This window comes from Azolla caroliniana, unplaced genomic scaffold (assembly GCF_043228905.1).
Source record: "Azolla caroliniana isolate FFs.n. ecotype wild unplaced genomic scaffold, voAzoCaro1.0.p SCAF_305, whole genome shotgun sequence".
Classification (NCBI taxonomy): Eukaryota; Viridiplantae; Streptophyta; class Polypodiopsida; order Salviniales; family Salviniaceae; genus Azolla; species Azolla caroliniana.
The window spans coordinates 21,308-35,166 of record NW_028230740.1 but is presented as its reverse complement, the minus strand read 5'-3'; the positions used below and the strand labels follow the sequence as shown (position 1 = coordinate 35,166).

At 39.2% G+C, this 13,859-nt stretch overlaps 2 protein-coding genes across 2 annotated transcripts; both read left to right on the top strand.

Annotated features, from left to right (window-relative positions):
• Positions 1 to 270: 270 nt before the first annotated feature.
• On the top strand, positions 271 to 10,362 carry LOC147848599 (uncharacterized). The gene is made up of 3 exons (XM_087338325.1): positions 271 to 423; positions 920 to 1,076; positions 1,762 to 10,362. The coding sequence occupies exons 2-3, from the start codon at positions 980 to 982 to the stop codon at positions 10,080 to 10,082; spliced, it is 8,418 nt and encodes a 2,805-aa protein (XP_087194451.1). The 5' UTR covers positions 271 to 423; positions 920 to 979; the 3' UTR covers positions 10,083 to 10,362.
• Positions 10,363 to 11,025: 663 nt separating this feature from the next.
• LOC147848598 (uncharacterized) lies at positions 11,026 to 12,962 on the top strand. Its single transcript, XM_087338326.1, has 3 exons — positions 11,026 to 11,211; positions 11,517 to 11,654; positions 12,411 to 12,962. Exons 1-3 carry the CDS (start codon positions 11,107 to 11,109, stop codon positions 12,603 to 12,605), a joined length of 438 nt encoding a protein of 145 aa, XP_087194452.1. The 5' UTR covers positions 11,026 to 11,106; the 3' UTR covers positions 12,606 to 12,962.
• The last annotated feature ends 897 nt before the right edge of the window (positions 12,963 to 13,859 follow it).

Below are 13,859 nucleotides of genomic sequence, written 5' to 3'. Positions count from 1 at the left end.
CCACACACACACACACACACACACACACACACACTATAACTAGGTGTGAGTCTTGAGTTGATTGGGTTGGGTGTCCATTTCTCAACAACTAAACATATGTATACATATGGGAGATCCATTTTTGTTGGTTGGGGGGGGGGGGGGGGTTATTTTTTGCTTGCTTTGCAGAAAGGTCCCCCCCATCACCAGCTACTTTTCTCCACCTTTTTTATCTCGATGCCCACGTCATACTTCGTCTTTTCAGAGATCTGATGCTCTTCTTCTTCTTCCTCCTCCTCTTCGCCTTCTTCTCTCCTTGAGCAGAAGGAATTGTTAGCTTCAGATCACCTTGCTCACAGAAGAAGCTCTCCTCCCAATTTTATTTTTTTTAATAAATCACAAAATCACTGTTTTCCTGTTGATCTCACTCAAACCTCTCTACCGGTGAGTTCTCGATGATAATTCCTCTCTCTCTCTCTCTCTGTCGTTTTAGAACACGCTTCATATAAATTCATGTTTCGAACCATACATCCTTGTGGCCCTCTTGTCTGGAAGAAATCAAGTCTTAACCACTATCCAAGACCACATGTTCGGATGACCCTGAAATTATCCATGTTTCGAATTATATGCCCTTGATCGGTCCTCTCATCCCCAACAAACCAAGGTGTAACCAAGCTATCTGATAATCCATGCCCCAATTTGTTTTGTCAAGGGCTAAGTGCGACCAAGTATGAAACATTAGTATTGCCTGGCACAACTGCTGTTGGAATCATAAATCATCATTCACTTTATCCGATCAAGTGTGTGTGTGTGTGTCTATAACATTGACGGATGCAATCCACTAATTTTTCTAACCAATTCTCATAGGTTGGATTTATTATATTGTTATCCATCCTGTTCTACTAATCGGCCTACAATTGTTGTTTTTGTTTCTTTTCAGAGATTTGTATGATAAGCCCTTGATGGGTTAACATGGAATCTTTTCGGAGTCAACCTGGCAATGATGAAGAATACCGACCGGTCACGATCCCATTCTTGGTGGTGGGACAGCCATATAAGCCCTATAAATTCAAAATGGCTTCAAGAGAATGTATCGGGTAAGTCTTCAGATTAGCAGCCAAACAATTGACATGAATGATAGGATGTTTTATCCATTAAGAACAAGATATAGAAAATTTCAGATTCATGAATATGATTGAGAAGATCTGGAAGATATCACATTTATGGATATGATGTTTTTGTAAAGAAACAGGTTCAAGTGATTCATTGTTATGATGGATAGGCTGTTATTACCATCAATTGATCAAGGGAATTCACAGATATGAATTATAGTCAAGTGATTCATTGTTATGATGGATAGGCTGTTATTACCATCAATTGATCAAGGGAATTCACAGATATGAATTATAGGATGTTTTCACAAACAAATGGCTTGGATGAATGATAGTATTTTTTCACTATGAATTTAATATGTAGGATATTTGTGTATATGAATGACATCATTTTTTTAACTAACCAAGAAAAGGAGATTCATGGGCACAAATGTTATGATTTTTATTATTATTAAAGAAGCTAGGAGATGCATGGATATGAATGATAGTATGTTTATGAAGAAGTAAATTATAATAGGATGTTCCACTAAGAAAAAGATGTAGGAAATTCATGGATACGTGTGATAGGATGTTTTTACTAAGAAAGAAGGGAATAATAGTATGTGGGAAATCATACATTTGTGCATTAGGCAGAGAAATTCTAATGGTTTTCTTCTTACTTTTTTGCCAGAGATGAATGGAAAGGTGGCTGCCATGCTAACAATAATAGAAGAGGATGCAGATTCATTTGCTCAGAGAGCAGAGATGTTTTACAGAAAAAGGCCAGAACTGATCTCCTTGATCGGAGAGTTTCACCAGAACTATCGGGCATTGGCCGAGCGCCACGATACCCTCACCAGAGAGATTCGCTTGAACGTAGCCCCAGCTTTACAAGCTCAGTTAGGGGTCTCTCCTGAATCAGCTCAGAATTCCCCCACCGAACTTAGTTCAAAACGAGGTATAGACGGGTTTGATATCATTAGTCCTTCCTATTCGTACACCGGGCCTTCTGAATTCGATTCTGATAGCCCATCTGCAAAGGCTCATACGGATGAAGATGAATCATCTCCATTGGCTTTTCGTATGAATAATTTGACTCGAACATTTGGATTCAAGCACAAGTTTCCAGGTTTTCATGATGATGTTGGTCGGAGTGGTTCCGAGCCTGTGGCTGTTGATGTTTCACAGCTTCACCGTGATCTAAAGCACTATCAGGAGGAGAATAAAGCACTCATTACTGATGTTGCTAAATTGAAGACAATCCAGTTCGAGTTTTCGAGTATGCAAACAAGATTGAGGAGCCTTGAAGCAGAGGATAAGACCAGTAAAAAGAAATTGAAGTCTTTCCATGAACAGGGACAGAAACTGGAAGAGGAGAACCTTAAGTTAAATCATTCCCTTATTACATTGAAAGAAGAGAAATCACAACTTGCCGAGCAATGTACCAAGCAGGTCGAGGAAGCATATCAGAGAAATAAGCACTTAGAAAGTGAAATTACAGCTTTCAAGCATCAACTCTCAGATATCGAGTCTCTTAAAGCAGAGCATCTGGAAAAGATCAAGGAAGCAGAAGCATCTAAGCAGAAGTTGCAAGATGCTCTTACATCTCTTCAAGAAGAAAGTGAGAAGGATTTACTAATTGCTAAGGAAGCCTTCGAACAGCAAATACACGATTTACAACAGAAGATTCTTGTTCTCGAGGAAGAAAATCAAAGGCTCAGAGATCAGATTGAGATGAAAGCATCTGCTGTGACAGAGCTTGAGAATAAACTGAACAAACTTATCACTTACAGGAATGATCTGGAGCAGCTGTTTCTGGATTCTGAGAAGGAGAAGAACCTTTTCCAGCATGAAAAATCTATAGCTGAAACAAATGCCCGGGATTTGCAGGAAGAGCTCAAGCTATCTGAAAAGGAGAAGCAAACTATTACTCAAAAGTCAGAGCAGCAGGCTGGAGAAATTGAGAAACTGAAGGAAATAGTCAGTAGGTTGGAGGAAGAAAATACAAGGCTCGAATCTTTGAAAGTTGAGAGTGCAAAGCTCATACTAAAGCTCAAATCTGACGTTGATGAAGCTGTTCAGGCAAGGGAAAGCTTGGAAGCTCAATACGAGAAATTTAAAGAGAAATGTGAATCTTTAGAAGCAGCCGAAATAAAGCTTAAGGAACAGATAGCATCCAGTTCTTCAGAGATTTCCTTTCTTAAAGATGAAAAGTTGGCATTTGAGGGCATGGCTACGAAGGCAAGTTTGGAAATTAAAGAACTTCAGCTCAACCTCTCATCTTTATCTGCAGAGAAGGGAGGTATCAAGGATGCCCTTGAGAAAGCATTAGAGCAGGCAAGAAAAGGCGATGAGGAGTATCGAAAGATACACGAGGAAGCCATGGCTAAGGCAGCAGAGGGTAGTATGCTCAAGCAAGAGCTTGCGACCCAGAAGGCCCTCCTAAAAGCACTAGAAGATGATTTGAGCTGTTCCTTAAAAGAGAAGGATGTTTTTCAGCAAAGAGAAGCAAAAGCTTTGCAAGCAATCTCTGAACTAGAAAAGGAGCGATGCGAGATTAAAGCAAATCTGGAATCCAAATTGGTAGTTGCTGAGCTTAAAATTTCTTCGTTGGAAAGTGAGAAAATGAACCTAACAATTGCAATGCAACAAGTAGAGCAAAAGTGTGAAAGCTTGCAACAACAAAACAGTGACCTAAATGAGCGCTACATTACAACACAATCAGACCATCAAGTCACAGCTGAGGCAGCTCAGAAAGTTCAGGAAGAACTTGCAATCCTTATGGTAGCTCAAAAATCTCTTCAATACGAAGATCATGCTAAGGCTCAGGTCATCGAAAAACTGAAGAATGAAGTCAAATCACTAGAAGAACAGATCCACAATTCAAGGGAAGATAACATCTCGTTAGCAAGGCAGAATGAAGATTGCACCAGGAAACTCGGTGATTTTGAAGCTCAAATAAATGATTTGAAGCTAAAACTCTCCCAAGAAGTGATTGCACATGGATCAGTGGTTGATCAACTGGCCGAGAAAGAAAGAAGCATTGAAATATTAAGTGAAAAAATTTCAGATTTGCATGGCCAAATTGTAGCATTGAATGCTGACATTTCATCACGTTTAGTCCATGAACATGGTCTAGAGGAGCGGATAAATTCTCTCAAAGAGCAATGTGATTCTTTATCCACAGAACTTGGGGAATGCTTGGTGAGGAAAAACCACCTTGAGTTAGAAGTGAAGGAGTTACATCAAGCTAATGTCTCAGAAAAAGAAGCAAATAAAGTTCTGCTTCTTAAACAACAGAAATATTTAGATGAGATATTTACTGTAAAGAAAAATCATGAGGAGCTTGAAACAAATCATCGCCATTTAACAGAAGAGCGATTTCTACTTCTTGGTGAGGTTGCTACTCATTCAAACCGGCATAATGACATGCAGCATATAATCTCTAGTTTGGAAAGCAACAAGGAAATAATGCAGCGGGAAAATCTGTCACTGAAAGATCAGCTTGTTAAGGTTGAAGAAGAAAATAAAATCATAGTAGAAGATAATGAGAAGGCTAAGGTAGAAATACATAATTTGCAATGCAAACTTTCTGATTTGGATGCACGAAATGTAAACCTAATAAATGAAGCTCAAAACAAGGTGAGAGACATTGGCAATCTTGAGGCCGAGGTTGCTCTTCTGGAGAACAAGAATTCAATGCTTTGCAAGGATGTGGCCCTTTTACAGGAAGATAAATCTGTTTTGAAAAACCGAGAAGAATCATTACTTTTAGAGTTGCAAAAGAGCTCTGATGTTACTCAGAAGCTAATGACAGAAATAGAGACATTGAATGAAACACTTTCCAAGGCTGAAGCAGCCAACAATTCCTATTCACAAGACCAGAAGAAAAGGCAGGAAGAGAAGCTTTCCATGATGAAGCAAATCGATGATTTCCAGAAAGAGATTATCCTGCTCACAGAAGATAGAGCGAATTTAACTAGAAACATCAGTACTCATGTAGAAAAATATAATGAGCTGGAGGAACATATCAAAGTGTTAGAGAGCGAGAAAGGGGTAATGGAGAAAGATATAATGGTGGCATTGCAGACAGGTGACAGTCTCAAGGAAGAAGTGTTGAACCTTCTGAATGAGAAAAAGCAACTCACTTGCATTGTTGAATCCTTGAAGAAAGATATGCATAAGCAAGATGAGGATTTTCAGAGGTTGCAACAAGCATTGAACAGTGCAGAACAGGATAAAAAGATTATTATGGACAGACTAAACTTAACTATTGAAGAGAAGGATGCACTAGATCACAAATTCACAGATCTGCTGAAAGATTTGGAGGAACAGAAGTCTGAAGCCATAAGGGCAACTGGAGACCTACTGAAGATGCAGACTGACATTGTTCAACTGAAACAAGATAATGCTAAAACCGAGGATACTTTAAACTTGGCTATTCTGGAAAAGGATGAACTAGATAAAAAATACACGAACATTCTTAAAGATTTGGAGGAAAAGAAGTCTGACGCCATAAGAGCAACTGGTGAACTGCTGAGAATGCAAGCTAATGTTGTTCAACTCAAACAAGATAATGCGGAAACTGAGAATGCCTTACACTTAGCTATTGGGGAGAAAGATGCTCTAGCTAAGAAATGTGCCGATTTGCTGAAAGATTTGGAGCAAAAGAAGTCTGAAGCGACAACAGCAACTAGTGACCTGCTGAAAATGCAAACTAACCTTGTTCAACTTAAACAAGATAATGCTAAAATAGAGGATGCCTTGAACTCTAAGTTTGAGGAAGTGGGAAAATTAGAGCAAGATGTTTTGGCTTTGCAAGCAGTAAAGTTAGAACTCGAGAAACAGTTGCATTTGTCTTTATCACATGCCGAAAGCCGCGAGGTGGAAGGAAACATGCTTCAGGACAAGCTTGCAGATATGCAACACGAGAATGAAAGGCTAGAGGGACTAGTTACTCTGTCGGTGGCTTACAGAAGGGATGCTGAGAATACAATACTAGAGAGCAATGAAGAGATTAGAAGGCAGAGGGACGGGAACAAGTTGCTCAAGCAGGATTTATCTGCAACACTTGCAGCTAAAGGGGAGCTTGAACAGGTCCTTGGTGATTTGCAAAAGAAGAAAGCAGAAGTCGAAGAGAAGTTAGATGAAATTAAGAAAGAATTGGAAACTACACAACATGAACGAGATGAGTTATCATTGAATGTCGAGGCTGGAAGGCTGCAGTTAAATGATAAGGTTAAAGAGGCAAACCATTTGCAAGAGCAGCTTAAATCTGCAGAAGCTAACAAACTTGATGCAGCAGAGCAGTATTCAAAGATGAATCATGAATGGAATTCAAAACTAAAGACCATGGAAAAACAAATCGAGGATCTCAACTCAGAAAATTTCCAAAGTAGAAATGAGCTTATGCTTCAACAACAGGAAGCCATCAAGTTCAACGAAGAGATCAATACTTTGCAAGCTGAGGGAGTGGCTTTGCGAAAGGAGAAATCCCTATTTGTTAATCAGGTGACAAATCTAGAGAAAGAACTTGAAGACCTAAAAGTGCAGCTTCATCAAAGGGATGAGGCTATGCAGAGGCTCTCGGTTGAAGCAGAAAGTTTACAGAAAACCCTCTCCTCAATAGAGGAGGAATGTGTAAGCCTAAAACAGCACCTCCAGAAAGATAAGGATTCCCATGATGCAGCTGTGAAGACTACGATTGAGGAAATGTCTCATCTTAAAATGGAGCTAGAATCTAAATCTAGGATGGTAAATGAACTACATAATGAATCATCTGTCTTAGAAAGCAAGCATTTGGAAGCTGTAGAGGAGTTGTCTGTAAAAGAAAAGCTTGTGTATGAACTGCAAAACAAAGTGGCATCTCTGACAGAAGAGAACAAGGACATGGCCTTTAAGTTGGATAGTGGCCTGACAGAGATTATGCAATTGAAAGCGGTCCTAAAGGATCTTCAAAATGTTCAGCTGAAGGAGGTTCATGATAGGGTCCTTAAGTTACAAGATCAAAGCAAATCCATCACAGCTTCTCATCAAGAAAAGGTTGCAGAGAATGCTTTGCTTAGAGGAAAGGTGGAAGAACATAAAATTACAGTTTCGAAGGTGGAAGAAGAGAACGTGATGCTGATTTTAGATTTGGCTGCCCAAGCCACAGTTTTAGAGAAGCTGACAAATGAGCATCATGAGAAAGTTTTCATGTTGCAAAATGAAAACAAATCTATTGCAGCATCTCATCAAGAAAAAGTTGCAGAGAATAGTTTCCTTAGAGGACAGGTGGAAGAACATAAAGCTACAGTTTCCAAAGTGGAGGAAGTGAACATGATGCTGAAGAACAAACTGGCTGCCCAAGCAACAGAATTAGAGAACTTGTCGCAGGAGCTACATGAGAGAGTTTGGAAGTTACAGAATGAAAGCAAGTCTATTGCAGTATCTCATCAAGAAAAAGCAGTGGTGGGTGATTCGTGTGGAGAACAGAGTAAAAAACACATATCTGCAGTTTCCAAAGTGGACGAAGAGAATATTCTTGTGAACGCCAATGTTTCGGCTGAACCAACAGAATTGGAGAACATGAGACAGATGCCTCTTCAAACAGAGGAAGAACATGAAGAATCGGTAAAAGCTACTGGATTGCTGCTAATACAGGTGGAGGAATCACAGAAACCATTGAATAGATCAGAAGAAGAGAATAACCACATGAAGCTACATGCACGCAATGGCACTAAAGAAGTAACTTACCCTAACGTATCTATGGCTGAGTTAGAATCTCATTATAAAGCACTTGAGGTTCCTAAAGAAAGCTTGGTAGCTAAACTGGACGAAGATGTTCTCGTGCAAGATCTGGAGGGTGAATTAGCTTTTGACAGCACACATAAGATGAAACATGCATTATGGATTGGACTCCAGAAACATGTCAGGGATTTATCTCAGATGCTATCTGAGATGGAACATATTGATCGGATGATGTCGAACGACAGTGATGGCAGCTTCACTCCTGCCAGGGATGAAATTGCTTTATTAGAAGAGGAAACAATTGCCAATATTAAGAAACAGATATTCCACTTCAAAGCGCAAAATGGGACCTATGGAGCTGCAAAGGAAGTGATTTTGTCTGAAATCATCCATGATGAATTTATGAAACAGCCATTTCATCACACGGAAACAATCAACTCTGAAAATGCGGTTGAAAGCTTCAGTTTGAAGAGTATGGTTCTTGTAATGGTAGATGTTGTCAACAAACTGAAGGAGAAAGTAGTTGTCTTCAAGGATGAACATAAAAGAGGACAGCTTGCAGCAAGAATCGAACAAAATCCAGAAGCTGTAGAGGATGAGAGGATAAATAGGCAGGCAGACTCTGCTTCTGAAATGCAGAATGCTGAGAAATTATTATACAATCTGCAAGGCAAGACACATGGAATGGGGGAAGAGAATAATGAACTAAAAGTAGAACTGGAGACTGTAAAGATGGAGAACAAAAAACTACATGTGATGCTATCTGACTTGCAAGAAAAGGATATCACATATGCGTTGCTTTTGAAAGATAATTTACTCATCTTGTGTGAGGAGATCAGACTGGTGGCGAAAGAGCTGCTCGATGGTAACGATGAAGATAGAAAATTCCAGGAATGTGTGGAAATACTGAATACCTTGCAAAAAGGAGGCTATAATAGCATTCCTCTGGAAGAAGAGAGATTGTCACGATATGAAGAGATGGTTATTGAGGGCATGAATCTAGATAGCCTGCAAGATAAAACTTCTGATCTAGAACTTGCCACAGCCCTAGTGTCAATGCAACATCAAGAAATAGTGGAGGATGTCACTGTGTTGCACAAGGCCGTGGAAAACCTGAGAATGCTATTACAAAACTACTCGGGCAAAGTAGCAGAGGAAGCCTCTGCAGAAGAGACGAGGCAGCCAAATATATCAGAACAACCAAGATCACCCTCCATTCAATTGAGGATGAGGGAGACTACTAATGAAGAGGAGGCAGCTGCCAAAGATGTTCAAGAAACATCTCTCATCACTGCAGCTAAAGAGCTACTGCAAGAAGAAATCGAAGCACTGGAAACACGCTCTATAGAAGGGGAGGGTGAGCTGCAGGGGCTAGCTAGGTTGCATATAAACCTTGGTACACGCTTGCATCAAGTACTGATGGATGAAAAGCTGGAGAGTGAGTTGATAGGATTGAAGGAAGAACGCATGAAACTTAAAGAAGACCTACAAGCCCGTGTGGAACAAGTGGAGAAGATGGAAGCAGAGTTAGGAGAACTACAAAAGCTTCTCAAAGAAGGGAATGCGCAACAAGGATCGATGGATGCGAGGCAAAAACACCAATGGGTGGATAAGAGGAAAAGAGCCGAGGAAAGAGTTAACAAGTTAACAGAAGAATTGGTATTGCAGAGGCAGCAAGTGAGCAAAATGAAGGAAACGGTTATGCCTTGGACTGAGCAGCAGGAGGCTGTAACCGAGGAATTAGAAGTGCAAGTACTTGATCTTGTGAGCAAAGAGAGTGCCCCTACAATGGATGGATGGGATGATGAATATGTGGGGAAGCTGATGGAACAAATGAAGAGTTACAAAGCATTGACTAGAAGACATTCGCTTGATCTACAATCGGTGGGGAAGGAGCTTATGAGAGTTAGCTCTACCATTGAGATCACCCAAAGACAGCTTTTAAATAGGCCAGAAGAGGAGGAAGAAGATGTAGAAGAAGAAGAAGAAGAAGGAGAAGGAGAAACCTCTTCGCGGAGGAGACGGGAAGCAAGTGTCTCAAGGAATAAAGTTTCAAGCAGCATTGAACGGAACCGAAGGCTTCGAGGATACGGGCTCTCCTGGTTCTTGTTGCTATTTGGGTCAGAGAGAAATGTATCCCTTAGTAGAAGCAATAGCAACAAGAGAAGAAAGAAGTTAGGGTGCTGGAATTGTAATTCATGCATGAAGTCTCCTTCTCATACTAATAAGCATGTTAAGACTGAAGGTAGCCAGTCATTTGACAAGCAAATAGCTCAAACATAGTGTTTTTCATCCTGTCATCTTGGAATCAACTGAAGCAAAGAGAGGCGCACCTTATTACCATTCTCATCCTTTCTTTGGTTGCTTTCACATTTTTTTTGCCATTTTTCTTGGGATACTCCATTTTTTCGACTCCCCCCACCTTGGCACTTGGCTTGATCCTTACAAGCAACAAGTCGAAGATAGCAGGTTATGTAGTCACATAATAAGAAGGATCAGCATTGTATTATTATTCAGTTAAAAATATCATATTCTATAAATATAATAAGTTGATGTATTATCAGTTGTCTCGCAGATCAAATATGTCGCCAATGCTATATATATTTTTAATTGTTGTACTCATCAAATGGATCCACGAGTGTTGAAAGGGAATATGTACACTATTGTAAAAAGAGCGACAAGATATTTGACTTCTTTTAGCATCTGAAGGGTCCATGAGTGTTGAAAGTGAGTATAACAAATATTGCAAAAAGAAAGAAGGAACTGATCTCTTTTATACATGGGTATATAAAAATGCGGGTAGAATGAATGTGTAAGGACTTCATTGAGAATCCTCGTGCTATGCATATACTTGACATTTATTGGGTGTCGACATTGAAAACCATGCCATTGTGTAACATTGTAATACACATTCACAACCACAATGTAATTGTGGAAAGGTCTAAGTACATGTGGTTCATGGTGGCACTCTTTGGTGAATAAATATCCAATAAATATTTAGTGAAGATACTAAAATATGGTTTTATCTAGCAGCGTTGATCTTTGAGTACCGTGAATGCCAAAGAAAGAATTATTGAAGATACTAACATATAGTTTACCTAGTAGCATTCTGTATTCTGTTCATTTAAGAAAAATAGAGGAGGGGTATTTTGGTAATTACTTAAACTCATCTGGCTCTAGAGTCTATACATACATACATATATGTAGCTACACAAATATGAGCAGGTAGCACACGTAAAACCCTTTGAAGACGAAAGAACGAAACCTGTGCGAAGCCTGAGGCAGAAGACGACGGAAGGAAGAGGCTATGGCGGACGTGCCACCATTTGTCTCTGATCTCCAGAAGGACCTCCAGTCGGCCGCAGACGAGGCGTTCAAGGATGTACAGAACTATGTGAATTTCACACTCCAGGTCTCTCTCACTATGCGTGCCTATGCTGTTTTTTTTTTCTTGCTTTCGTTATTTCTTCCTTTAGTCAGTGTCTCCCTCACTCTCACAGACGTACGTGCATCTTCCAAGGAGGTTTTCTTAACTTTCTGCTCCATCTCCATCTCCATCTCCACGTCCATTCCCATCTCTCTCTCTCTCTCTCTACATATTTTTGTTTTTTTTGTGTTTCTTCTGCCGTTTTATTTCTGTTTTCTTTTCTTCTTTATTTTTCTCTCTATGTCGACATATGTAAAATTTCTTTACTGTTTTTCTTCCATTCTTTACAGAGAGCGTATTTCAAGTGCGCATATGAGTGTTTCGATAGGAGCCGAAGTCAGGAACAGATCAGTCACTGTGTTGAACGATGCAGCGCGCCTGTGGTGAAAGCCAACTCTACTGTGCAAAACGAAATGTCAAGGTTCCAGGTTAGTTCTCCAGTGAGAGAATTTTTATAGTCATTTGCGAAGATAAGACATAGAGTTAGAAGACCTTGCATGATAAACAATGAAAGTCCTAGAGAATGGACCATTCCGAATTTCAAGGAGGTAGTGAATTATATTGAGCTAGAGAATGGACCATTTCGAATTTCAAGGAGGTAGTGAATTATATTGAGCTAGAGGACCTTGCATGGCTAAGAATAAAAGCATCAAAGTCGTAGAGAATAGATCATCTCGAATTTCGAAAGAGACAATAGATGATATAGAGATAGGAGGTCTTGCATGTCAAAGAAAGAAAAAGAAGAAAAACTCATAGACAATAGACCTTTCAAAATTTAAAGGAGACTATAAATGATATAGAGCTAGGAGACTTTGTATGGCAAAGATAAGAAATAAGGAAAGTCATAGAGAATGGCCCATGTTGCCTTTCAGAGGAGACAACGGATGATATATAGTCCTTTTGTAACAAAGAAATAAAGAAAATCGCAGAGAGTGGATCAGATACAGGAAAACGAATATGAAAGGAGACAATGAGTGTGATGCTTAGCTAGAGACTTGGAGAGGAGCTGGGATGACAATGTTGAGAATTATGGAATTTTCTATGCTTATTCAATACCGTTTTCATAAAATCATACTTTACTCTTGTCACATCCTGCGTTAACTTTTGATAATTCTCATTCCAACTAATGAAGAGGTTCATAATAATAAGCTCTTAAAACTCTTGCTTTCCGAAACTTATTGCAGGAAAGATTAAGTCGTAGCTTGATGGTTTGCCAAGACAGGTTCGAAGCTGAAAGGCTAGTTAGGCAATCAGATGTCTCTACCAGAGAGCTTGAGAAGTGTATGGAGGGGGTGGTTAAGGAACAAATGAAGACGTTGCCACATCTCGCTAATCAAGTTAAGTCACGATTGCCCCCTGAGCCAAGTCACAGCTTATGACTTTGCTTGTTGCTAATGATCCATGTAAAGTTTGTTATTGGATTGCATGTGGGGTATGGTTGGAGGAGTTATGGAAAAACAATTCTTTTTGGGAATGTTGATATCAGTCCCTTGTAGTACATACCGAGGACCATTTACTTTGAGAGAAACTTGATCATTTGTAGGCATATCCTTATTCAGTAGTTATATTCTATAGGAATGAGATATTCAACTGGTATCCCCAATTTGATCATTTTCTTTGCTGGAGATTTTGTGCACCAAAGCAAAATTTTGTTGATGGGCAGACAAGGAGAGAAGACAGTTTACATTTTATGCGCCAAATGTCATTTAAATTATACAAAAACTTAATTTCATGTCCTTGTCTTGTTTCCTTCCTATATATGGTGTATCTTATAAGCTTGATTAATTCAAGTGTTTAACCAACTAATCAGATTTATGCAGGGTCAGAAACGGTATTTTTTTTCAGCTAGATAACTGTTGATGTGATAAACTGCAGTATGCCTAGCATGTCTCACAAAAGTTACTTGTGAAAAATTGTATTGCCTTGCACATCACCAGAAAGCAGTAGTGCCATATCAGAAGAACAAACTTTAAACGTTGTCGTTCTATCAAGAAACAATTTATCAATGCTCGCATTATGTGTAGTTATGACCAACCTGCTTTTCTGTCCTACAGTTCTAAACTAGAATTTCTATAGGCATTTCTATGTTCATAATATATTGTGTGTTCTACGTTCAATGGATTTGCTTTTGTATCACAAGGCTCAAATAGAAACTATGCCCGTAATGGTTTCCATCACCCATTTTGAGTTTCACAACGGTTTTTACACAAATTTGTGTGGAAAGTCACTATTTGGTAAATTCATTGCCTCGTAGACAAGTGAAGAAGAGGATAGTTGCTCATTTACCTACTAGTTAATAGAGCATGGTTAGTGGAGAGAATCTTGTTTGAATGACAAAGGTAAGGTAAGAAGTAAAGCATCTCTTGTCGTAGTCTTAAACGAGAAAAATCTTGAATGGATTTTAGTATGTTGGAGTTTACGATCACAAATTGTTTGGAAATCACATATATAGGTTGAGTATAAATATAAAGAATCAGTAGTTAAATTATGCTTTACAATCTTAACTTTGTTCTCTAACGTACCAGGCCTAAAAGCTATGTTGAATGTAAAAGATTTTGATTTTATGTAAAGAAGTGGGCATCAGATTACAAAATTTAGTGTTGACAAACAATAGGCCTGATGATAAACATAGC

Bases quoted from the DNA above. Each gene is read 5' to 3' on its own strand.
- LOC147848599 (XM_087338325.1), top strand. From the start codon at position 980: ATGATGAAGAATACCGACCGGTCACGATCCCATTCTTGGTGGTGGGAC. The intron at 1,077-1,761 runs GTAAGTCTTCAG...CTTTTTTGCCAG, and splicing joins GCTTCAAGAGAATGTATCGG to AGATGAATGGAAAGGTGGCT.
- LOC147848598 (XM_087338326.1), top strand. From the start codon at position 11,107: ATGGCGGACGTGCCACCATTTGTCTCTGATCTCCAGAAGGACCTCCAG. The intron at 11,212-11,516 runs GTCTCTCTCACT...CATTCTTTACAG, and splicing joins ATGTGAATTTCACACTCCAG to AGAGCGTATTTCAAGTGCGC. The intron at 11,655-12,410 runs GTTAGTTCTCCA...AACTTATTGCAG, and splicing joins ACGAAATGTCAAGGTTCCAG to GAAAGATTAAGTCGTAGCTT.